Source organism: Felis catus, chromosome E3 (assembly GCF_018350175.1).
Source record: "Felis catus isolate Fca126 chromosome E3, F.catus_Fca126_mat1.0, whole genome shotgun sequence".
Lineage (NCBI taxonomy): Eukaryota > Metazoa > Chordata > Mammalia > Carnivora > Felidae > Felis > Felis catus.
Window position 1 is genome coordinate 15,255,574 of NC_058383.1, and position 26,955 is coordinate 15,282,528.

The window sequence follows — 26,955 nt, forward strand, 5'->3', positions numbered from 1 at the left end:
GAATGACACCAGACAGCTCATCAGTGATGAAAGGTTCTAGAAAATTATGCTGGAAGACAACAGAATAATATCTGTAAATGCTCAGAGGAAATACCTCCACTTAGACTTATCCACTCTGATCATCTATTATTCATGAGAGAACGTGAAATAAAGACGTTTCAGAGGGAACGAAGACTGAGTTTACCATTCTAGCGAAAAGAAAATTGTACCCAGCAGAATCAATGGATGCAAGAAGCAAAGGGGAACCAAGAAAGTGGGGTTTACATGGATCCATCAACACAACCATTAACTGTGCAAAAGAATCCCAGGAAGACCTTGTATTGTGCTGAAGGAGGATGGCGATGTTGATTAACTTTAGAGTTAAACTAAGTATAAATTTCAAAATATTGGAGTACAAGATTCTGAGCAGATGGTGGAGTAGCAGAAGCACCAGGAATCCTTCTTCCCATCCACGGAGCACCTGGCACGGCTCAGGTGGTGGAGCTTATGACCCTTGATCTCGGGGTTGTGAGTTCAAGCCCCCACACTGGATGTACAGATAATTAAAAATAGAATCTTAAATAAAAATTTTAAAAAGGCGCCTACCTGGCTCAGTCAGAAGAGTATGTGACTCTTGACCTCAAGATTGAGTTCAAGCCCCACGATGGGTGGAGAGATTACTTAAATAAATAAATCTTAAAAAATCATTCTTCTCACCCAAACAAAAATTATACTGGCAGAATCTGTCTGATATAACTACTTTGGAACTCTGGACTCTAGTCGAAGGCTTCTAACTTTCAAGGAAAGGTGTGGACTGTAAAGTACAGTTAATTTTAGTCAGTTTCAACTTGGATGGCAGTAGCTATCCATCCCCCATGGCCCACCCCCATAGCAGGCAACTGTGACCTGTTCTTGGGACAGCCTGCACGCAGCCTGTGGGAGACAGGCTGGGCAGTAAGGACCCTGTCCTCCAAACACTGGGGATCTGCTCTCTGTCGCCTGCTGCTTCTGATCAGAGTACAGATATAGTGGCAGCCATTGGTACCCATTCCGCCATTGCAGAAAGCCTCTCCCCTTCCTGCTGAAGTGACTTCCAGGGGAATAAAGGGCTAGTGCTCCCCATCACCTTCCACTTTCCTTTTTTTCCCCTTTTAGGAGAGAGACATTAAAGACTAGAAGATTCAAAAGCAACAACAGATGGGTGGAAATTAGAAAGTAATCACATATTCCCAGGGAAAGATTCAGGAATAAATTCAAATTACTGTTATATCTTTAGGATATTAGATGCAATCCCCATGGCCCACAAAGAAATAGCCATAGAATATAAGCAAAAGGAAATGTGAAAGGAATTAAAACGTTTCAATACAAAAAAACAACTAAACACAAAAGAAGATGGTAATACAGGCAATGAGGGACAAAGAAGCTATATAAGGCATATGGAAAACAAATAGCAAAATGACATAAGTCCCTTTTTATCAGTAATCATTTTAAATGTAAATGGATTAAACTCTCCACTCAAACAAAAAAAAAAACAGAGATTGAATGGACCAAACACACACATACATACACACACACACACACACCAACAATATGCTATCTATAAGAGCCTTACTTTATCTCCAAAGACACACACAGGTTGAAAACAAAAGGACAGAAAAAGATATTCCATGCAGTCACCAAAAGACAGCAGGAGTGGCTACAGTAATATCACACAAAACAGACTTCAAGTTAAAAGATTTCAAGTTAAAAGATTATAAGACAGAAAGAAGGACAAATATACAATTTATATTAATTAAAGGTTTAATGCAGCAAGAAACAATAATTAGAAATGTTTGTATAGGGGCGCCTGGGTGGCTCAGCTGGTTAAGCGGCCGACTTCGGCTCAGGTCATGATCTCGCAGTCCATGAGTTTGAGCCCCACATCGGGCTCTCTGCTGACTGCTCAGAGCCTGGAGCCTGTTTCAGATTCTGTGTCTCCCTCTCTCTCTGACCCTCCCCCGTTCATGCTCTGTCTCTCTCTGTCTCAAAAATAAATAAACGTTATAAAAAAAAAATTAAAAAAGAAAAAAAAAAAAGAAATGTTTGTATATCTGGTACCAGATCATCAAAATACTGAAACAGATACTGGCTGAATTGAAGGGAGGAACAGATAGTTCTACAGTAATAACTGGAGAGTTCAGTACCCCATTCTCAACCATGGATAAAACAACCAGATAGAAAGAAACAAAGGACTTGAACAACACAAGAAATCAGCTAGATCTAACAGAACATTCTGCCCAAGAACACAAAATACACATTCTTCTCAAGTTTTCACCATTTTCTAGGACAGACCGTATATTATACCACAAATGAAGTCTAAATAGATTTTAAGAGACAGACATCATATAAAGTATCTTCTCTAATCATAATGGGATGAAGCTAAGTATCTGTAACAAAAGGAAAACTACAAAATGCAGACATTTGTGGATGTTAAACAACACACTCCTACACAACCAATGGATCAAAGAAGAAATCATATGGAAATTAGCAAATACGTTAAGAGACTAAGTGAAAAAGAAAACACAACATACCAAAACTTATGGGACAGAGCAAAAGCAGTACTGAGAGGGAAATTTATAGCTAAAAATGTTTACTTTAAACAAGGAGAAAGATCTCAAATTGACAACCTAACTTTACAACTTAAGGAACAAGAAAAAGAATTAAGCCAAAAGTGAGCAAAAGAATGGAAACAATAATGGTTAGTACAGAGATGAAATAGAGAATAGAAAAATAGGGGGAAAAAAACTGAGACCAAAAGCTGGTTCTTCAAAGAGGCCAACAAAATTGACAAACCTTTAGCTAGACTAAGAAAAAAAGAGAAAAGACTCAAATTACTAAAATTAGAAATAAAAGTAGGGACATTACTACTGATTCTACAGAAGTAAAAGGGATTATGAAAAATTATTATAAATGTACACCAACAAATTGGATAATCTTGACGAAATGGACAAATTCCTAGAAACACAAAACCTACTAAGACTAAATCACAAAGATACAGAAAATATGAATAGACCGATAATTAGTAAGGAGACTGAGTCAGTAACCAAAAATCTCCCCCCCATGCCCCACCAAAAAAAAGCCCTGGACCACACTGATGAATTCTATTACACTTTAAAAGAACTAATATCAATCTTTCTCAAACTTTTCCAAAAACTGAAGGAGAGGGAATATTTTCTAACTCAGACCATGAGGCCTGCCTGCTAAAGCCAGATAAAGATATTACCAAAAAAAAACCCAAAAAAATCCACAAAGCACCAATATCCCTTATGAACAATGATGCAAAAATCCTCAACAGTATAATATCAAAGCAAATTCAGAAGCATGTTAAAAGGATCCTACACCAGTGGCACCTGGGTGGCTCAGTCAGTTAAGCGTCTGACTCTGGATTTCAGCTCAGATCATGATCTCACAGTTTGTGGGGTCGAGCCTCGTGTCAGGCTCTGTGCTGACAGCTCAGAGACTGGAGCCTGCTTTGGATTCTGTGTCTCCCTCTCTCCCTGCCCCTCCCCTACTCCTGCTCTGTCTCTCTCTCTGTCAAAAATAAATAAACATTAGAACAAAAAACAAGAAAAAAAAAAAAAACAACAAGGGACATATGGGATGCTTGGGTGGCTCAGTCAGTTATACGTCCAACTTTGGCTGGGTCATGATCTCACAGCTTGTGAGTTCGAGCCCCGCGTCGCATTCTGTGCTGACAGCTCAGAGCTTGGAGCCTGCTTCAGATTCTGTGTCTCCTTCTCTCTCTACCCCTCCCCTACTCCATGCTCTGTCTGCCTCTCTCAAAAATAAATAAACATTATTAAACAGTAAAAAATTAAAAAACAACTGTAAACATCAGATTAAGTGGTGAAAGACTGAAAGCTTTTCCTCTACTATCACTTAACAAGACAAGGATGCCTACTTTCATCACTTCCATTTATCATACTACTGGCAGTTCTAGCCAGAGCAACTGGGCAAGAAAAAGAAGTAAAAGACATCCAAGTAAGGAAGGAGAAGTAAAATTATCTCCGTTTGCAGACGATATGATCTTATATGTAGGTGTGCCTTTTCTTGAGAATTTGGCACTTGAGATTGAACCAAGTGGTGGTAGATGCTTAAGCTAAGTTGGGGCTACAGCCACCATATCAGGGGATATGAAAAATAAAGAAGCAAAAGAAGCCAAGGGAAAAGGAGGGAGGAAAGGAAAAAGAGAAGGAGCTGGTCAGAAAGGCTGACAGATGGGTAGATAGGAGTGTGGCTTAACAACTACTTGTTCCAGAAAGATTCATTAGTGAATTCAATCAAACATTTAAGAAATAACACCAATACTCCCTATCTATTCCAGAAAATAGAGGCAGAAGAAACACTTCTTAACTCATTCTAAGAGACCAGCATTGCCCTAATACCACAATGAGATAAAGACTTTACAAAAAAGGAAAACTACAAAACAGTAACTGTGATGAACATATATGTAAAAAAATCAATGAAATATTAGTAAGTCAAATCCAACAATGTATAAAAAAATTATACACCACAACCAATAATACCAATAAAACCATGGATTTATTCCAGGTATGGTAAGGCTGGTTCAACATTTGAAAATCAATTAATGTAATACATCACGTCAACAAGCTAAAGAAGAGAAATGAAACTGATCATATCATTAATTGCAGAGAAAGTATTTGACAAAAATCCAAACCAATTTATGATTAAAAACTCTCAGCAAACTAGAAATAGAGGGAAATGTCTTCAACCTGATACATAGTTACCAAAAACCTACAGTAAACATCATATTTAAGTGAGAGACCAGTTGCTTTCCCACTAAAATCAGAATCTAAGCAAGAATGTCCCCTTTTACCATTTCTATTCAACATCATATAGAAGCACTAGCCAATACAGTAAGATTGAAAATGGAAATAAAAGATATACAGATTGGGAAGAAAGAGATGCATAGATGATGTGATTAGTAATCGATGTAGAAAAAAACAAAAAATTAACACTAACAAAACACCCTCCTGACTAATAAGTGATTACGGCATGACTGCGCTATATGAGTTAATACATAAAAACTAGCTGCTTTCTCATATACTAACAATGAACAAGTGGAATTTGAAATTAAAAACACAGTACCATGCTCATTAGCATCAAAAAATGAAACACTTGGGGCGCCTGGGTGGCTCAGTTGGTTGGGCTTCTGACTTCGGCTCAGGTCATGATCTTGCGGTTTGTGAGTTTCAGCCCCGCGTCGGGCTCTGTGTTGACGGCTCGGAGCCTGGAGCCTGCTTCAGATTCTGTGTCTCCCTCTCTCTCTGTCCCCCCCCCCCCCATTCATGCTCTGTCTCTCTCTGTCTCAAAAATAGATAAAACATTTTTTAAAAAATTTTAAAAACATGAAACACTTATGTATAAATCTAATGAAATATGTACAGGATCTATATGCAGGAAATAAAACCTGAAAAAAGTCATGGGAGATCTAAATAAGAGATATTTCATGTTCATGGATTGGAAGACTGAATATTGTCAATTTTTCCTAGCTTAATCTGTAGATTCAACTTGCTCCCAAACAAAACCCTAGTAGGCTAGTTTATAGGTATTAACAAATGGATTCTAAAGTTTTTATGGAAAGGCAAAAGACTTAGAATAGCCAACCCAAGAAGCCAGTTGGCATGTTGGAGGACTGGCATCACCCAATTTCAAGACTTACAATAAAGCTAACAGAAGTCACGATTGCACAGCATTGGTGAAAGAATGGACATATAGATCGATGTAACAATATACAGGCCAGAAATAGACACACACAAATGTAGTCTACTGATCTTTGAAAAAGGAGGAAGGGCAATTAAATGGAGAAAGAATAATCTTTCCAACAAATGGTACTTCAACAACTTGACATCTGCATACAAAACAAACAACAAAATATCAATATAAATCTCATAGTTTTTGAGACAGATCTTAGACCCAAACATAAAATATAAAACTATAAAATTTCTAGAAGATAACATAGGATGAAATCCAGCATCACCCATGAAAGAAAAAGTTGATAAGCCAGATTTTATTAATTAAAAATGTTTGCTCTGAGAAAGGCACAGTTAAGAGAATGAAAAGTCACAGACCGGAAGAAAATATTTGCAAAACTCATCTGGTAAATGGAAAGTATCGAAAATATGTAAAGAATTCTTAAAACTCAACAATAAGAAAATAACCAACCCAACTAAAACATGAGGAAAAGATCTGAACAGATACCTCACTAAAGAAAATGTACAGATTGCAAATAAGCCTACTTAAAGATGTTCATCTTTTTATGACATCACATGTCATGTGGTTTTCAAACCTATACAACTTTATAGCACAAATACTGACCCTTAAAGTATGAAAATTAAAAAAAAAAATCATTTAGGAGGTCAGGGGGTCCCAGGAAGAGGTGCAGACCGTGTGTGAGAATCTAACTCTGCTACAAATGTATGAAATAACTTCACTGAAGTGGAGAAAGAGAAAAAGGCGCTGACCTAAGTAATTCTGGAAATGAGCGGAGCCTCTAAGACTAGAGGCAAAAGGAACTACAAACAAGCACTGTATTCTTGGGTTAAACGTTCTGATACTGCTACACATGTATGTTGGAACTGAACAATTAAGTAAACAGATGACGGCTATTAGGAGCTAGGTTTCTCACTGTTAGAGGAGAAGTTTTCAAATTAGTAAGGAGAGGAGCCTACAGTGAGTTATGTTAGCAACGGATTAGAGTTTGAGACATCAGTATGTTTAGCTTCATCTAGATACAAATGGTTACAGGTGGAAGTATTTACAGACATGTGTATATACGAAGGCTAGAATATATATACAATGTCTTTGCTCTGTTACACCTTTTAGAGAGCCTAAAAGAAGAAACAACACCCTAGTCAACAACAAGCACACCTTCACCCAGATCTTGGTTTCTAACACCATTCTTCAATAAAAGGAACCAGGGCTCCTGAAGAAATGACTGATTCTAGGATTGGAGCAAGAAAAATACAAGATGAGCTTGGAGTATCTTGTAGTGCCAGAAAGTAAGGAAGTGCTCAAAACAAAAACAAATAAAACCTCCGACCCTGAAGGGGGGTATGTTAAAAGAGCAAAAGAGGCAACTGGAAGAGATCATAGCGGCCACAGCTAGAACAATTTGAGCAAAGGAAATAGAGTACAACTGGATTATAACCCAAAGTATAAACTGAATACTATAAATCCATACTGTTATAAAAAAAAGATTGAATACATTAATAAATGGGAAGAAGAGACAAACCTATTTATGTAGATATCTCACCCTCAAGGATGTGGAGCCTAACTCTCACTCCTTACATATGGGCTATAGATAGTGACTTCTTTCCAAAGAGTAATGTACAGAAAGGGGGAGGGGAAGAGTAAATTAACAGTAGAGAAAGCTGACAAACACTACCTCGACTTGCTGACCAAGGTCAACATCACTAGTTGGAAATCTAAATAAACTATGGACTTTAGCTAATAATGTAGCAATTTTGGTTCATTAATTGTAACCTATATACTATACTAACGAAAGATGTTAATAACAGGGAAACTCTAGGGTACAGAGGAAATCTTTATACTATCTTATCAAGTTTGCTGTAAATCCCAATCTGTAGGTACTAAGGCATAAAGTCTTTTTTTTTTTTTTTAATTTTTTTTTTCAACGTTTATTTATTTTTGGGACAGAGAGAGACAGAGCATGAACAGGGGAGGGGCAGAGAGAGAGGGAGACACAGAATCAGAAACAGGCTCCAGGCTCTGAGCCATCAGCCCAGAGCCCGACGTGGGGCTCAAACTCACAGACCGCGAGATCGTGACCTGGCTGAAGTCGGACGCTTAACCGACTGCGCCACCCAGGCGCCCCTAAAGTCTACTTTTTTAAAAAAAAAGGAAGAAATTACGTTTTAAAACAATGATCTGTGGATTTCTGGAAGCTGTACATGTGATCTACTACTTGGTTTCCACTGGTGGTGATCCGCTATAATAGGACATCATGAACATGCAGGGAGGAAGGACTTCAGTGTTTCTGAACTAAAACCATCAGCAGAGTATATTGGGTTCATCATGGTCTCATTAGTTTGCAAACTGACAGGTCCAAGGTTACATCTGAGCTGCTAATGGAAAACACTGAGGCAGAAGGGGGACTGTATCTCCTTGTCCCAGCTGCTTTGTCCAAAGCACACAGGCAGGTCCACCTTCCTCGAGTAGACTGTTTCCAGTGGGCAGCTGTACTTCTCTTTGTCCCTCAAGCTCAGCTTTAGAACCAAAACATGCTGACTTGAGTTTGTTTGTTTTTCCTTGGTTCAAAGAAACTCACTGAACTTTCTACTCCCACTCACTAAAGAAACCGCCTCTTATCAAGAGCAGAAACACCTTTATCAAGAGTCTAAACAACACCTCTAAATGACAGAACTGTTCAGACAGCTGGGTGGCTCAGTCAGTTGAGCAGCTGACTTTTTTTTTTTTTTAATGTTTATTTATTTTTGAGAGAGAGAGAGAAGGACAGAATGAGTGAGGGGAGGGGCAAAAGATATGAAGCGGGCTCTGTGGCAATAGCAGAAAGCCCAATGTGGGGCTCAAACTCACAAACCAAAAGATCATGACATGAGCTGAGGCTGGAGACTCAACCGACTGAGCCACCCGGGGGCCCAAAGCAGCGGACTTGATTTTGGCTCAGGCCATGATCTGATTTTGGCTAAGGTCATGATCTCATGATTCGTCCCACATTGGCTCCCTGCAGAGAGCGATTCTTGGGATTCTCTCCTCTCTCTCTGTGCCTCCCTCCACTCACACACTCTCTTTCAAAATAAATAAATGGACTGTTAAAAAAACAACAACAAAAAACTGTTCTACAGAGATTAAAAAAAATAATAACCCACTAACAACTATGAAATGCTTTGTATGTGGAATAGCATATGGCAATAACAAGGGCATTTGTACTGCAAATGACCACAGAGTATTCTGGGTATGGATAGGGTAATGCAGATTATAATGGATTCTCCAGAGGCTGTTTGATGCTGTGAAAATTTTACAAGTTAATGCATAATCTTTAAAGGTCACCTAAATGTAAATATTCAACCAATGCTTGGAATCTCTCTAGAATTTTTTTTTTTTCTTTTAAAGAATTCACCTTACATCTTGGGTTATGTGGTATCCTGGATCAGAGAATTCAAAATTTTTGAAATGGATCAAGAAAGAAATGCCACAATGGAGGGATTTTCAATGCTGCACTTTATGGCAATGTTCTTTTTTCTGCTAGCTAACTTTACTAGAATCAGAAAAGTACAATCTAGTAGATAGGAGAGACTTTCCAAAAGCATGGATTGGCATCAGATTCCTGCTACAGAAAAACAGAAGAAATGGTGAATAGGAAAACAACTGGATTTAACAAGTAGCAGGTCACTGATGACCTATAAAAGCAAACTCAGTTGAGTATTTATTTGTTGAATAAAGGAATGAATGAATGAATAAATAATAAGGAAGAAGGTAGAGATACAGCAAAATGAGCAAGGACGATTCGGCAACTGCTCTCGGAAGGTACAACTGTGAAAAAGGGAAGGAGACGAAAGTGAAGAGGCTGTTAGTTCACTAAACAAACACCAAGAATCTACTATGCATCAGCTCCTCTAGGAAGTGCTAGAGATGACAGTCCTTGTGTTCCAGGAACCCACAAGTCCTTAGGAAGGCAGCCTTACCTATGTGCATATAGATCTGAGAGAAGTGACCCGCAAGGAGGTTTGTTTTACAGTTTTAAGGAGAATTCAGCAGGTGAACTGAGATGGGGCAGGGTGGTGAATGCATTTCTGGCAGAAGAGGTAGGTATCTTGGGCAAACACAGAGGAAAGAATCATGGCAGTATCTTGTAAAGGGGTAGGGCAGGGGGCCGCCTGAAATAAAGCCAAAAAGGCCCTAATTGTGAAAGCCATCATGATTCAGATAAAATATCTAGGTTTTTCTTTTGCATGCACTGTGAGATAAAAACATGGCAGGGAAACAATGAGCTTGGGGGTGGCAGGATAAACAATGAGGTTGTTAAATGGCCAACACCCACTCTGTTATTTATGAACTCAATGATTTGTTTTATGGATTTGTCTACTCTTTAGGTTTTGTTTTGTCTTCTTCTGTTTCTTTCCTCTGTTTGGTTTTTGGTTATATCTCTGTTTTTAGTACCCTTAAAAACGCATCCATCTGGGGCGCCTGGGTGGCGCAGTCGGTTAAGCGTCCGACTTCAGCCAGGTCACAATCTTGCGGTCCGTGAGTTCGAGCCCCGCGTCAGGCTCTGGGCTGATGGCTCGGAGCCTGGAGCCTGTTTCTGATTCTGTGTCTCCCTCTCTCTCTGCCCCTCCCCCGTTCATGCTCTGTCTCTCTCTGTCCCAAAAATAAATAAACGTTGAAAAAAAAAAAATTAAAAAAAAACAAAAAAAAAAAAAACGCATCCATCTGTAAACTGCTAGCCTACTTCTTAAATGGGACCTGATAGGCTCTGATTAGGATCAGGCAAAGATGTTCTCACAGAAGTTTCAGGAAAATCTTTCCAGTAACACTGCAGGGGCAGCCCTGTAACCATACTGGGTGACACTTAATAAACATAAATAAAACATAATAAAACATAATAAACATAAATAAAGAAAATCAGTTTATGTGGAAATAATCTACTGATGACACAGTGTGCGAAGTGGACTGGCATGCTGGTCACTGAGGAGATACTATACCAAAAACCGTAAATGTCAAAACTGTGTGGTCATAGACTTCTGATGCTAGCCAAAATGGAGGAAACGCACGTCTTCGTATTTCTCCCACTGAACAGCTAAAATCCCTCAATAGTATATGTAAAGCAAACGTAAGAAGGCTTTGAAGGTAGAGGTAAGAAGGCAGACTGGCTAGGGACCTCGGACCCAAGGAACAACACAGTGATACATTCCCTGGGTTTCATTTTTGGCTCTTCTATCCTTCTGGGTGCGGAAGCCCAGAAGCCTGGTTGAAGCCTGCAATCCAGAAACACCAGCGGGCATAAACAATAAAAAAAAAAAAAAATCTTACAGCGCCAAAAAAATCTGCTTTTCTTGGCCAAAGGACCAGGAAAAGAGCAGCCTAGCAAGACACAAAACTTTTAGATAATAACCAACCTAGGCCACGAGAAAAATGCCTCATTCTCCCCCCAGTCAGTCAGCACCGAGTGGGGACCCCAGACTTCTACATTTGCCCAGCCATGGTGAGCCATAACCTCCCTCCTCACTTCTGGGGAGCTGTCAGAGAAGGTGGAGCGGAGGATCCAGCAACCCCAACCCTTCTCTGTGGTCTCAGTGGAGACCCTGCAGGGAGCACTGACCTCCGCCTGTGGCAGCAAGGTGCCTCTCCCCACCCACGTCAGAGTGGGGGCAGAGGAAGCTTAGCAGAGAGCCAAGACTTTTGCCACTGCCTAGGGGCAAGGAGGCCATGTCCATTCCATACCATCCCTGGGGAGCAGTGATGAGGTGGTCCTCCTTTCCTAAATCAGAATGGTATCAGAGGCTATTGAGGAGAAAGCCTGAACTTACACCCCCAAATCAGCCACAACAAAGCTCCCCTCCCTCAACAGGTGAATGAAGGCTGAGTAGTGAGCCTGAATGTCTCAGTAATAAGGCGACACCCACCCACAATACACCTAGGATGAAAGCGAGTTCTGCATTTAATGCCTGACCACTCTCCTCTCTCCTTTTATACCCTTTGTTTCAGACCCTCACCATTTTACCTCTGACTGTTGGGACTATTACAGCAGTTTACAAAAAAAAAATTTTGTAATGTTTATTTATTTTTGAGAGAGAGAGAAAGAGTGTGAGCGGAGGAGGGGCAGAGAGAGAGGGGGAGACACAGAATCTGAAGCAGGCTCCAGGCTCTGTCAGCAGGGCTTGAACTCAGGAACGGCAAGATCATGACCTGAGCCAAAGTCAGACGCTTAATCGACTGAGCCACCCAGGCACCCACTATTATAGCAGTTTTTAACTGAACTGGTTTCTCTTAAAGTCTTGCACTTCATCCCCTGAAATACTGCCAAAGAAATGTTTTTGAAACTCAAATCTGATTGTGTCACTTCTATTTAAAACCCTTCAGTGCCTGCCCATGCTGTACAAAAAACAGCACAATTAGGATGTAATTCAGTGCCATCAATGCTCTCGCCCCTGGTGAATCACCCCCCTTCCATTCCCTTCAATCCTTCTCTTGACCTCCGGCCACACCAAACTATTTATTCTCCCAATGTGCCAGGCCTCTGCACTTCTCCGTGGACCTTTTCTTAAGCTGTTTTCTGCTTAAATGTCGTTTCTACCTGGGCTGTTACTGAACATCCAGTCAAACAGCAACGCCTCTGTGAAGCCTTTTCTGATGGTATCATATATTCCCAACTATGCCTCCTTGGGCTCAATTCTACTCTTCCATCTTGCTCTGATAAAACTTTGGGGTATGTGTTTGTTTTGATAGTTACCTCTTTTTCTGTTAGACCATTCTGAAAGGCAGGGACTATTTTTTTTAAACTCATCTTTGTATTCTTTGTACCCAGCATAGTGCCTGACACACCCTGGGTACACAACAAACATGAAATAATGAAGGTCAATCTCAGACTGTCTCCTTATGTTGGCTTGTACCTTGTAGGCTTTGTCTGTTATTGCATTTATCATACTAAAATTTTAGTTGTTTGGTCCCTTCTGAGAACTTCCTGTGCATATGGGCAGGCTCATAAAAAGAAACCAGAAGGATGAAAATGGCAGATTATCTGAAAACAAGCAACAGACCAACAGCTGACTTTATCAATGGAATTTAAAAGACAAGAGATTATATTGTGTTGAAAGACAACAAATGTCAACCTAGAATTTTATACCCAGCCAAAATACACATTTCCAGACAAACAAGAGCAGAATTTTCCATCAGCAGATGCCCACTAAAATAAATTTTTAAGAAAGTATTTTTTGGACAGAAAGAACAGAATCCTGTATGGAGAGTCAAAAATGAAGAAAGGAAAAGAGTGCAAAACAGTGTTAAAGATGCAGGTAAATCTAAATGAACAGTGACTACATACAGCAGTAACAATATTCTCCTTACACACATTTATAATTCATGGACAGAACAATAATAGCATGTGAGTTGGGAAGGGAAAAATGGGAGGTTAATAAGGTATTCTAAGGTCCTTGCATTGCAGTTAGAGGGTAAAAGTATTCTTTAACATTATACTTTGATTAGTCAAGGATCATAAAGTCACTTCTAGTACAACCATTAAAAAAAAAGAAAACAGTAAATAATTCCAAAGTAACACCTACTGTGTCTGAGAAAATAAAGGAGGTGCAGAGAGAGAGGGAAGTGCAATTTAAAAAGCATCTGGAGAGGTAGACAGCCTGACCATGCAGGGCCCTAGGGTCACATTAAGGACTTTGATTTTCATGCTAAAAGCAACGGGAGGTCACTGAGGCATCTCAATGGAGTTAGAAAGAACTCTGCCACCAGACTCAGGATTATTTCCAGAGCACTGCCTCTTTAATCAAATTTTTTTTTATGTTATTTATTTTGAGAGAGGGAGAGCGCACGCATGCATGAGTGTGCGTGCATCAGTGGGGGAGGGGCAGAGACAGAGAGGGAGGCTGAGGATCCCAAGCTGGCTCCGTGCTGCCAGCACAAAGCCTGACACAGGGCTCAATCCCACAAGCCGTGAGATCATGACTTGAGCCAAAATCAAGAGTCAGATGCTCAACCTACTGAGCCACCCAGGCGACCCTCAAATAATTTTTTTAAAGGTACTATCTTACCTGAAAAGGTTAACAGTGAATGAAAAACTAGAAAATAAAATTAGGTTTTTGGCTTTAATTTTTAAGATTTGCTTTGTAAGTTAATTAGCTTTGTAGCTATCATTAACATTTCAAATACCAGGTGGCCTTTATTTCTTTGTTCCCTAATGTCCCAGAACATATTCTTCTGTCTAAACATCTGACAGACCACAAGTCAGCTACATACAATCTAACTGCAACCAAAGCATGAGAGCCTTTTTAACCTCATGGTTATTGAGACTACAGGATGTGATATTTTAATTGAGCAAATCTCATATTATTAAATGTCATTAACTTGAGAAGCTGTTCAGGAAGTCATTTAGGTTTTTGGGGAGAATATACTGAGTCTTTCATGTTCAAATTGACCCTGACTTTACTTGCATAAAAAGAACTTATGTAAGAAAAGGTAGCCCACCCTTAACCTTTATTATCATCTTGGTATTAATCTATCTTTATTGTGATATAATCCACAGACCATAATATTCAGCCTTTAAAGTGTACAATTGAGTGACTTTTGGATTAGTCTCAAAGATGGGCAACCAACACCACACTATAATTCTAGAGTATTTCATCATCCCCCAAAGAAATCCCATACCTATTAGCAGTCACTTCCTAGTCTGCTCTTCTCCCAGCACCTGGCAACCACCAACCTACTTTCCATCTCTATGGATTTATTTAGTCTGGATATTTCATACAATCATACAATATGTGCCCTGTTGTGTCTGGGTTTTTTTTTTTTTCCCCCACCTAGAATAATGTTTTCAGGGTTCATCCATGTGGACTTTTGTTTTGAAGATTATTTATTTTGAGAGAGAGAAAGTGTGAGTGGGGGAGGGCAGAGAGAGAGGGAGAGAGAGAGAATCCCAAGCAGGCTCCACACTAACAGTACACAGCCTGGTGCAGGCCTGGAACCCATAAGCCATGAGATCATGACCTGAGCTAAAGTCAGATATTTAACTGGCTGAGCCACTTAGGCGCCCCATGTCCACTTAAAAAAAAAAAAAAAGTATTTATTAATGGAGAATTTGAACAGAAAACTAGGCAGAGTAGTATAACAAACCTCTATGTGCTCATCATCTAGCCACGACAACAGTCATCTTATCCACACACCCACGTAATTTCACCTCATGTTATTTTAAATCAAACCCAGATGCCACATTATTTCTGTACAAATACTTCTGTAAGGACACGTTGTGACAGCTACTCCAACAATGGCCTTCTGATTAGCAGATTTTCCTTCTTATTTTAATGGCCTACCTTTACAAAGAGCTGAATTTTTCCTTTGCTGGACATTCTTAAGAAATATGCGAGATCTGGGTACTTATTCTGTCTAGTAAAAGTGCTAAAAGGGAAAAATGGAAACCAAAACTCCAGGAAAATTTCTCCAGAGGCTGAGATTCAAAGTGATATAAAATTTGATAAATACTTCAATATTTCTTCTGGAAGTCATATGGGGGTTGTCCACTATTTCAGCTTTCTCTTGTCATTCTGAGGAAGGATTAGAGGTTATGACAAGGGTGTTTTTTGCTTTTCTTTTTCAGCATGCACCAACTGCAAACCAGGAGGCCCTTCAAGTGCCTAGCTGAGGGCTAAGAACGAAACAAGAGTACGTGAGCCCAATGGACAGACTGGAGGGCCTTCTTAACGTCTATTTCAGGAAAGGTAGCAAACAAGCAGATATCCACTATAAGAAAGACAGGAGAAAATAAAGAGAAGAAAGAAGAAGAAAAGAAGGCATAGTTGAGCTATTTTTACCCTTGTGTGAGCTATCAGGAGGCAGTTGGAGTGTTCATGTTCACAAGCAATTTCATAGTTGGGGATGAGAGCCACCAACTCGCGGACAAAGTGTACCACCTCCTCGTGCCAGGGCACGTTGGCCATGGTGAGACTGCTTGCTGAACTCTCTCCACAGTAGGTGACACCCTGGGGAAGCAAGACAACAGAGACAATTACGGACCTAATTTAAATGAAATCAACTAAGAGTTTCAGAGCCAGAAAGGCTTCTAGAGGGAATCTACCCCATCCCACCCAATCCAATCCAATTCAATCCAAAAGTGAAGAAAGTAACAGTGAATTAGAGATGATAAAATCTGCTTAGGAGCTCCCAGGCAGATGGCCTTCCCACCCGTGACTGAGGGTGCTTGGGTACTGTGCTCAGTGCTGTCACAATCCATGCTGTCTAGGCACAACAATGTATTTGAACCAACAACGTATCTTTTCATTCAGATTTCTTGGTGCGCTGTAAGAGGTTAATGCCCAAGGGATTATAAATCTCATACACTAATAATGGAGGCATGGTTGGCACAAAAATTCACCGAACAGTTTATTCACTGGGAAAATAAGATGAGCCCCCATTTCCCAATACAACTTAGGTTTGATAAAGGTTGATAAGATTCTTCTGCAAAGGGCCAGCTAGGGATCCCTTTGAAAGTATTCTTTAAGGAGATTACTTTCTGTACATGGATATGTATAAACACAGAATTGTGCCAAACAGGAAATACATTTGTGGCTATACATGCATACCTTTCACACACTTACATGCATATACATGCATCTCGCCTCTACAGAAATTTCTGAGTTGTACAAATGCGGTAAGGTAAATTAGCTTCTAATGCTTTAGAACACTATCTGACAGCCCACGCTTATAGGACCCCAAAGTTTCATAATTAAGTTCTCTATTTGGTTAAGTTACATAATGATAAATTTTCTGATAATAAGGGATATCTTAATTTTGCAGGCTCTTTACTCCAGAATTAAACTTTCTGGACAAGTGTTTTGAATATTCTAGACATGCTGCTACTAAGGAGGGAATAACTAAAATAAAAAGACATGCACTCACACACTCTGTCTCACTCACACAGACGCAGACAGACAGACACACACACACACACAAAGACACACACATAGAGAGTAGAGGGGATGGGATACCACTGAATGAAAAACCCATGGATGAGCAAACACTCAGGGCTGGGAACCGGCTGAAGACTCAGAAGAACTCTGCAAAATGATCTACTCCAGATGACTACTCAAAAAGATCCCCGTTATGCTAAACCATGACCTTTGCTGAACATAAACTAGAGGCAACCCAGCTCAGTTGTAACAATCAAGAGCATCATCTCTATCAGCCCAGTGATTTTAGAAAATTCATTAAACCAAGTTTGAGTTTTAGGTGATTAAAAAAAAAAGCAAGTACTACAACAGTTCTGAAAATCTTTAGGAATGGCTGAAAAATTGTGCTAAACTTACCGGAATGTATACCAAACATGAAAACAATTTATTGATAGGTCAAATTAGTCATAAAAATGAACTTTACTTCAACTTAAGTACTTTTTATGATACTGTGAATTATATGAAAAAGCATGTACATAGTAGCTAATTCAAAGGAACTTATTTTTCATATTAAAAAAATTTTTTTAATGTTTATTTTTGAGAGAGAGAGAGTACGAGCGGGAGAGGGACAGGGAGGGAGGGAGGGAGAGACAGAGAGAGAGAGAGAGAGAGAGAGAGAGAGAGAAAGGATATGCAGAATCGGAAGCAGGATCCAGGCTCTGAGCTGCCAGCACAGAGCCCGATGTGGGGCTCGAACCCATGAACCGTGAGATCATGACCTGAGCTGAAGTTGGATGCTTATCCAGCTGAGCCACCCAGGTGCCCCTATTTTTTAGATAAGATCTTACATCTATGATAATAGCTCTGGAAAATATTATTTCTTATTCACCAATAATAAATCATGAACCATCAAGGACAGATTTGGTTTGGGAAGGAAATGAGAGAATGAGCGCCACGGTTCATTACTAGGTCTTCACATAATACTTTCCCATACACTCACATGGTGCTTCATAGTTAACTAAGTTCTTCACATAAAAGTTCTCATTTTAGCCAGGCAAAATCCTCTGGGGTAGGCAGTATGGGCAACTTTCTGAGCCTCTGTGACATGAATGGGCTCTGTGAATTACTCTGTGAGAACAAGTAATAGAGAACTTAATTACTCTGTGGAGTCACCTTTGGGAACCCCTGAGCCCTCCCTCAGTTGGGCTCCTGATGTCCCCCTCCTCTGGTGCTCCCCTCTCTGCTCTGGCTACTTCATTCTGCGCTCCGGTCTAATGGCTGACTTGCCCTGACTTTATTCCTGATCACACTTTACCTAAACTATCTAAAAGTGCTTCCTTTTCTATGACATCACAGCTGTCTGCCACCTTCTCATCCCGCCACCATCCTGCCCCCACCCCATCTATCACCAGCACCAAGTTTTGCCATCACAACTTTGAAAAAAGAATGAACTCAAGAAAACAGATGGGTACCGTGTGGCAACTGAAAAACACTCACTTTGTAATCTCCAGGTTGAGGAGTGGCAAGCAGAGACCCAAAGAAAGTTCCTCAAGAACAAAACCACTTATGCACCCCTGGATTTGTAGTGAAAAGCATAACCCACGCCATTACATTGGTGCCTTTTGGATGGATCACTCTGCTGTAGGACATGGAAGCCATAAGGTCCTATATTGGGTGCGTGGACACTTTACCTGGGGATTCAAGGTCTGTGGGAAGAGTAGTATTTTGGCAGTTTGATTGATATTCTAATTAAACTGAATGTCAAAAGACTCCTATTGTTTTTGTTTCCTATAGTCTCATGAGAAATGTTGTTGTCTTCATGACTTTTACTTTTTGCACAGTATACCCAAAACGTGTCACTCCATCCTAAAAATGCTTCAACAACTCTTCCCAGACACACACACACACAGGAAAACAAAAAACAGCCCAACCTTCTCAGCATGGCACATGAGGCCTTCTTTTTTTTTAAGTTTATTTATGTACTTATTTTCAGAGAGAGACAGAGAAGGAGAAGAAGAGAGAGAATCCCAAGCAGCTGCGCTGTCAGCACAGAGCCCAACGCAGGGCTACAGTCCACAAAACGGTGAGATCATGACTTGAGCCAAAACCGAGAGCTGGATGCTCAACTGACTGAGCCACTCACGAGGCTTTCTTAAGTGGACTGCCCTCCTCAGCATCCAGTCTTTACTTGGCTAAATTTCCCACCATCTCTTTAATCTCTGTTCAAGAACCCCTACCCAACCTGATCCCAAGCTCATCATAGCTTGTACCAACTGGTATAATTACATGTGTAAATTCTAAGCTTGTACAGGCAGGGGCTGTGCTCTGTTCTTCTCTGTGCCCCCAACCAGTCTATGCTGAATGACCTAAAGATCAAGTCACATATTTTACATGACATTAAACTCCAGAACTCTTTTCTGATATAATATGAAATTTCATTCACATTAATCTGGATTTTTCTACTCTTTTCTCCCCTCTACTCTTTAATGCTTGATGACAAAGCAACTGAGGAATACCAGTCAGGGACTGCTACATGAATAACCGCTAATACTCCTTATCTTTGAGTAGAGAAAGACAGTGAGGTCAGGCTAAGGCATTTGTTTTGCAAAAGGCACGCGACAAGGATTGAGCTCTGTAGACAGCTACAGTGCCAACGGCATAAAAGAGGTTTAAATCATCTGACAACAAATAATTACTAAGCACCTACTATTATTCTCAAGGTGCAATGCAAGGCAGGGAATATAAAGACAGTATTTCATTTACAAATGGATTGTGCTATGAAAGTTTTTCAATAAGGCAGATGTTTAGAACATGATACACATTTTCACAAACAAGCAAGCAAATAATGATCACTAAGGTTCTAGGGCTAGCAAATAAAGGCCTATTTAAGCCTAATGAAACTAAAATATATGTTCATTTACAGGGAATCAAACAGAAAAATAGTTTATGAGACTAGCAATGAAAGAAAAGCGGGAACCAATAAAATAAAGAAAAAGCTTCTATTGATTTAGTTTAAATAAATGTGCTTAATGAGAAGTGATCTAAACATTTACTGAATCCGGGCATACATTATCCCACTGAATTCTCAAAACAAACCTATTAAAATGATACTGTTATTCTAATTCTAATATGGAGGAAATTTAGATGCAGAGAAGATCTACATCAGTACTTTTTCGGAATGTATCAAAGCTGTGCTCTTCCCCATTCCCCATGAGGCTCCAGAGTGCAGATTAGGAGAGACCCCCTGTGCGTGCACACTTGCACACGCCTGGAAAACACAAGACATGAACAGTACTTGTTTGCTTCTGCAGGGAACCCAGGCATGTCACTAGCCTAGGGTCAATTTGTATTATCAATTTCCTAGCTTCAAGGCATTTATTTATGTGACCATGAGGTACTATTCAAATTTTAATGCCAGGCCCTGGGAGACCCCCCCCCCTTTTTTTAAATCAAGAGCATAGGTGAAAGACAAACTTCCAAGGGCCATTCTGTGTCAGTGGGTAAATTCTGTCCTAATTCGTGCTTTCATTGAAGGCAAAAGGGCCTCGTGTTCCATCCTTTAAACCCAAGTCTCATCTCTATCAGAGCTACAAAGTACCACCAGGGTGGTCTCTCTTTTTTGAGTCCCAAAGGAACTCCCTTACAGACCTGACAGATGGCCATGCTCTCAAAAGTATGTTTATTATAACACAGTTACTTCTAAGTGTTTGTTTTTAGAGGAAGCTGAGGTTACTTAGCCTACCATATCGCTAGTTCTCATCAAATGTTTTTCAGAGAGGGTTTTTACTATTATTATTTTATTAAATGTTATTATTTTAAGTAATCTCTAACCCCAGTGTGGGGCTCAAACTCATGACCTGGAGATCAAGAGTTACCAACTGAGCGAGCCACATGTCCTCGTTACCATTACTTTTAAAACTCCTCCAATTTAGAAAATTTTTAACTTTTTTAAATTTTAGAGACAGCGAGAGTGAGAGAGAAAGAACAGGCAAGTGCTCCCTTTGGCAGCACATATACTAAAATTAGAACATGCACGGGCACTTGGTGTGGGGGGAGGGGTGAAGGGAGGAAGAGCGAGAGCAAGAGCGAAACCCAAGCAGGCTCCACTCGGCGTGGAGCTGGACGCAGGGCTGGATCCTACAATTCTGGGATCATCAAGAGTCAGACACTCAACCGACTGAGCCACCTAAGCGCCCCCCCACCCCCACAAAATTTAAATTCAATTAATTAGACAACAACAACAAAAATGCCTTTTCAGACTTAAATAGTTTAACTCTATTGAACAGGAAAGGCTGCCTTCTCCTTTACTGATTTCGTTTCCATCAGTGGGATTACAAAAATGATGCCCGCTCACTCTAATAATTCGCAGGGCACGGAAACATGAAAAATAGAATTACTAAGCCTTTCCCTGCCCTTCTTCCAAATTACAACACTGTGCACAGTCTGATATAACCCTTCCGTACTTTTCTTATATAAATATATCCAAACATATACTGCTAAAAAATATAATCAGGGGTGCCTGGGTGGCTTAGCTGGTTAAGCATCTAGCTCTTGATATCAGCTCAGGTCATGAGCTCATGGTTTGTGAGTTGGAGCCCTGAGTTAGGGCTCACAGCACAGGGTCTGCTTAAGATTCTCTCTCCCTCTTTCCCTGCCCCTTCTCCCACTCATCTCTCTCTCAAAATAAATAAGTAAACTTTTAAAAAATATATAATCAAATAATAAACATTATTCTATGACTTGTTCTGTTTCTAAAGTATACTATATTGTGCAAACATCCCTTTTCTACTTCAGTTTAAAAGGAAGATACTTCAGGGGCGCCTGGGTGGCTCAGTCGGTTGAGCGACTGACTTCGGCTCAGGTCATGATCTCACGGTCCGTGAGTTCGAGCCCTGCGTTGGGCTCTGTGCTGACAGCTCAGAGCCTGGAGCCTGCTTCTGATTCTGTGTCTCCCTCTCTCTCTGCCCCTCCCCCACTCATGCTCTGTTTCTCTATCAGAAATAAATAAACATTAAAAAAAAAATTTTTTTAAAGGAAGATACTTCATTACCCTACAGGACAAATGAGAGCTGAATTTAACAAAGCAATGAGATCCAGCCCTCAGTGGCACAGGTACACTTAACAGAGGCCATTTCTATCTCAAACCTTCTATAAGAAACAAGCTGATCATCACCATGCTTTCCCTTGGTACAACTGTTACCTGTTATATTTTATCATTCACGTAAGATAGTTAAAATTGTGATTATATTACATATTTCTTCAAGAAACTTTTAAATAAAATCTCTCCAAGTGGTTCATTTTACTTCTGTAGACTTGGCCTTGTTCAATAAGACCATCCATTTCCCAAACAGCATGTCCATAAATTTTCTATCTCTGGTGCTTTGATGAGGCCTAGCACATAGAAAGAGCTGAAAGATATCTGTTGAATGCAGGGGTAAAACAGTAAAATGGAAATCTCATGTGAAAGAAACTATGTCATTATAACATCTCAGGTATAGACAGAGGGTATTACGTTAATAGTCTGTCAAACTAAAAAAATACCCATCGGAGGATTATACTGTTTACAAAGTAGCTACCTTTCTTTTAAAAATAATACCGGGTGATTCTTTTCAGATTGTAAAATATGTCATACATTATAGAAAACATGACTGCAAAGAAGGAAAGGAGGAAGGGAAGGATGAAGGGAGGCAGAAAAAAGGTGACCATATGATCCAGAAACTTGCTTTATAATGGAAGTTTTACTCCAGCATCACTGGAGACAGCATTCTTTAATAGCTAAATCATAAATTAAAACACCATTAATCCCTGACATTGGCAAGGTTTGCTTAAGCCAACAAATATACTGCAGATGTAGTTTGCATCTCTGCATCATTAGAGTTCTTGCCAAGAGTAGCCTTTTAAAATTAAGAGCAATTTCAAAAGAAAAGAGTGTCTTTGACCTGACCAGGGATAAAACGCTGAACACTCAGACAGCAATATTTTATCTCTTCCCACCTCCCTGCTGCTCTAGGCTATAGTACCACAGAAAGCTGAACAGACAGCTGTAAAAATGAACTATCCTCTGAAATGACAGAGTGAAATGACATACACTGAAGAGTCGGGTTTTCAGAGACAGGGCGGAATTTTCTGGTCACGTTTTCTCATTCTGTGGATTCTTAGTTGTCCAGAAAAGCCATTTGCCTTGTAACAGTCCACAGCTTTAACTACCATGGCACGCTGATGCCTTCCAAATGATTACTGCCAGCGCTGTCTTATCCCCAGAACTCCAGGCTTATATAACCTCTGGCCTATTTGAACCTATATGTGGATATTTAAAAGGTCTCTCAAATGATTAAGGCCAACAAAGAACTCGTGAAATTACTCCCCAAACTTGCCTGCCTCCTCCGCTGGTCTTTCCCGCTTCAGTAAACTGTTCCACATCCGCACGATTGCTTAAGCCAAAATCCAGGTGTTGTTCTTGATTTCGTTTGTTCTTTCACTCCCTGTGTCTCGTCTGGCAACACGCTGTATTGGTTCCACTTCCACGATTTATCCCAAATGCACCCACTCCTCTCCAATCATATTGCCAATGACCTTCCCCCCAAGCCATAACGTCTCGTTTTATAACCACTCTCACTCTGAGCTCTGTAATCCGCCCATGACAGCAGCAGGGTGATCTTTTAAAATCATAAACCAGACTATTCAAAAAGCTTACCATTAAACTTAGTATAAAATCCAGTTCTTTTCTTGCTTGAAAGTTCCAACAAAATTTGGCCCCATCCCACCTCTGTGATTCATCTTGTGTCTCTGCCAACTCCAACTGCCCTCCTGATCTCACACGGGGTGCCCGACTTGAATACTTACTTGTGCCATCTGCCCAAAATGCTCTGATCCCCTGGTGACTGCGCTGCTTCTTACTATTTAGGAATCAGTTGTAGAAGAGTCATCTCCTCCATTAGATTTCATAGGCGGAAGAAAAGACTTCTGCCTATGAAATCTAAAACAGCCAATCACAATGTCTACCAAAACAATTATCTGCCCTTTGGCACATCAATCCACTTATAGGAATCCATCATCCCAAAGAAATACTGCCAAAAAACGGGCCAGGGACAACCAGGCACTACCACCTCCTACTGTAAGTATACAATACCACCAACTAAATAATCTTAAAATGCAAACACACACACACACACACACACACACACACACATCTGATCAATCTTCTCTTGATCGAACTACCAATCTACAGGAAATACAGGGGGCAAAGGAACAAGCAATCAGCAAAATCTAAAATATAGACAGAGGGAACTAGCCAGGATAAATGACACATTTTCTTCAACAAACTTACTGGTGTGGGGGCAGGGGGAGCAGAGTAGAGAGAGAACACATGAAAGAGGAACAGATTAAAAGAAATTTAAAAAAGAAAGAATCCAATTACAGTTAATGATCCTTATTTGGATCTAAATTCACAAATACTATTTTAATAAGAAATAGTTGGTCAAGTCTGAAACCTTCTATTTCCAATACTTAAGAGACTATTGTTAAAACTGTTCAATTATGAGAACAGTATTCTGAATAAGTGTATATAGTGAGTGTATATCTTTTAGAGACATATACAGTTATAGATGAGCCATATAACATAGGGTTTGCTTCAAAATAATAGGATATGGCAGAGAAAATGGGTAGAGGTAGAACTGAAACAAGACTGGTCATGAGTTGGTAATTTTTGAAGCTGGGTGAACAGATGGAGGTCATTAGACCAATCTCTCTACTTCTATGTATGTTTGAAATTCTCCATAATAAAAGTTTATTTTACTTTTTTAATTTTTATTTTATTTTTATTTTATTTTATTTTTTTACTTTTTTTAATTAAAAAAATTTTTTTATGTTTATTTTTGAGAGAGTGCGAGTGGGGAGGGGCAGAGAGAGAGGGAGACATGGAATCCAAAGCAGGCTCCAGTCTCTGAGCTGTCAGCACAGAGCCCGATGCAGGGCTTGAACCCACGAACCATGAGATCATGACCTGAGCCCAAGTCAGACGTTTAACCAACTGAGCCACCTAGTCAACCCTAAAAGTTTATTTTAAAGCCAACCAATTCCTCACTGTAACACTATTTTATTTCTCAGCATACTAATGTTACTGTGTAGTTTTTAATTATTTATTTTGCACTGACTGCCTCCCTCTCAATAAATATAAGCTTTATAAGAGCAAAAGCTCCGTCTTTACTGTTATTATCCCCATTGCCTAGAATGGTGCCACGTTCTTGATTAATATTTCTGAATGAATAAATAACACATCTGGGACCTCCTATAGAGTTTTATAAGGTACTAACTTCACCACAACAAAGCACCATAGGAAGTGGGATGACATTGGCCAGCAGGAGCTCACCTTCACTTCAATGAAGTCAGGATTCCCCAGGGACACCAGCTCGGCATAGGCCTGGAGTTCGTCTACATTCCACGCTTTCACTAGAGTCAGCCTGTACACGGTACGCTGTTGCTGAAACAAAGGAAAAGCCAACTTCGTTTTTATGTTGGTAGAAGTCACACCTTGGAAGGCTTTCAAATTTCTTCAATCCCCTAGAGACCCAGGTAATGTGAAATTCAGCCAGAACTTTTTAAAAAAATTTTTTAAAAATGTTTTATTTATTTTTAAGACAGAGACAGAGCACGAGCAGGGTAGGGGCAGAGAGAGAGAGATACACACACAGAATCCGAAGCAGGCTCCAGGCCCTGAGCTGTCAGCACAGAGCCCGACGCGGGGCTCGAACTCACGAACTGTGAGATCATGACCTGAGCCAAAGTCGGACGCTTAGCCAACTGAGCCACCCAGGCGCCCCCAGCCAGAACTTCTATAAGCCAAAGTTATATTTTGTAGAAAGACGAAAAAAAAAAATGAAAACAATATAATAAGATTCCCATAAGCCTTTTAAGGGCACAGATATTGGCATGTATCTTTTCTCACTCATAATCTCTACCACTACATTAGGCACCCAAATGTTTCTTGAAAACGACACACTGAATTAGATTTAGTAAGGAATAGTAAATTGACCAAATAGTTTAAGACTGTTGAAAATTAATTCAAATAACCTTCAGGCTTTCAGGTACCAATCACTCAAGTGTTTATGACAAGAATTTCTAATTACTCTTCTCTTCTTTCCTGCTTTCTTAACATTTTAATGATCTCCTGTTGGCAGAAAAGGCACATTTATGAACTGTCAGTATTGTCACCTGTTTACCACTTAACCAAAAGAGGTAGTAGTTTTCTGAAAAGCAATTAGACAACAGACATCAAAGGCTTTAACAAGTTTATGCCCTTTGACTTTGTAGCTCTCTCCCTTCCAGGACCCGAGACAATTTTTCAAACGTTCAAAGCGTTATTGAAACATCTCAGGACAGTATGAAAAAGGGGTTAAAATCTTTTTTTTTTTTAACGTTTATTTATTTTTGAGACAGAGAGAGACAGAGCATGAACGGGGGAGGGTCAGAGAGAGAGGGAGACACAGAATCGGAAGCAGGCTCCAGGCTCTGAGCCATCAGCACAGAGCCCGACGTGGGGCTCAAACTCACGGACCGTGAGATCATGACCTAAGCCGAAAGTGGGACGCTTAACCAACCGAGCCACCCAGGCGCCCCAAAAGAGGTTAAAATCTAAAGCAAGACTAGGGAGCGGGACCTAGGACTTGCCTATAACCAGTAGTATATGGTGGAGGTGGGGTCTATGTGCATACGCACGCAGGGCCACACCCATCTGGAGCAAGTTCCCGGATAATATCCATGCTGCTACGACGCACAGCATGTTTTAAGTAGTGAGGCTCTAAATACTTGAGAGAAAAAGTGAGGCGAGAGAGGAACAAAATGATACCAACCTCTCTACTTTTGCCTATGTTTGAAGATTTCCATAATTAGTGAAAGAGAAGAAACACTCGAGATCTTCGATGAACAAAATGAAAAGATCTCCACTGAACAGTATTTGGAAGCCATACCAGAAAACGTACTCAAAAATTACTTTAAAACACAGTATATAATGCATGAAAAGACAGAGATCTTCCAGATTCCCTTTACGTATAAAGCCAGAATTCACTTAAAACGGGTAGAGAACAGCAGACCAATCCCACTTGTACTTATAGATACAAAAATCTTATAGAAACTTTAGCAAATACAATTCAGCAGTATGTTGAAAATTCTAGGAATGCAAAGATGATTCGATATGTGGTTACATATTAATATAATTCATCACAGAGTTCAACACAGAAAAGTATACGCAATCATCTTCACAGACACACAAAGGTATTTGGTATAATTTAAAAGCCATCCTTAATTTGAAAACAAAACAGAGTAATCA

The 26,955-nt window shown here is 40.0% G+C and overlaps 1 protein-coding gene across 4 annotated transcripts in view; it reads right to left on the reverse strand.

The window, feature by feature from the left end:
- Nucleotides 1-26,955, reverse strand: part of LOC101083473 (S-adenosyl-L-methionine-dependent tRNA 4-demethylwyosine synthase TYW1) — a 212,081-nt gene that overhangs the window by 9,593 nt on the left and 175,533 nt on the right. For 3 of the 4 annotated variants that reach the window (XM_023247039.2, XM_023247038.2, XM_045048333.1), the window contains 2 exons: nucleotides 25,000-25,110; nucleotides 15,558-15,725 (listed from right to left, as the gene is read on the reverse strand). In XM_023247039.2, coding sequence (XP_023102807.2) covers nucleotides 15,558-15,725; nucleotides 25,000-25,110 — 279 coding nt within the window. The remainder of the gene's footprint in view (nucleotides 1-15,557; nucleotides 15,726-24,999; nucleotides 25,111-26,955) is intronic. The other variant, XM_023247040.2, reaches the window with a different exon arrangement.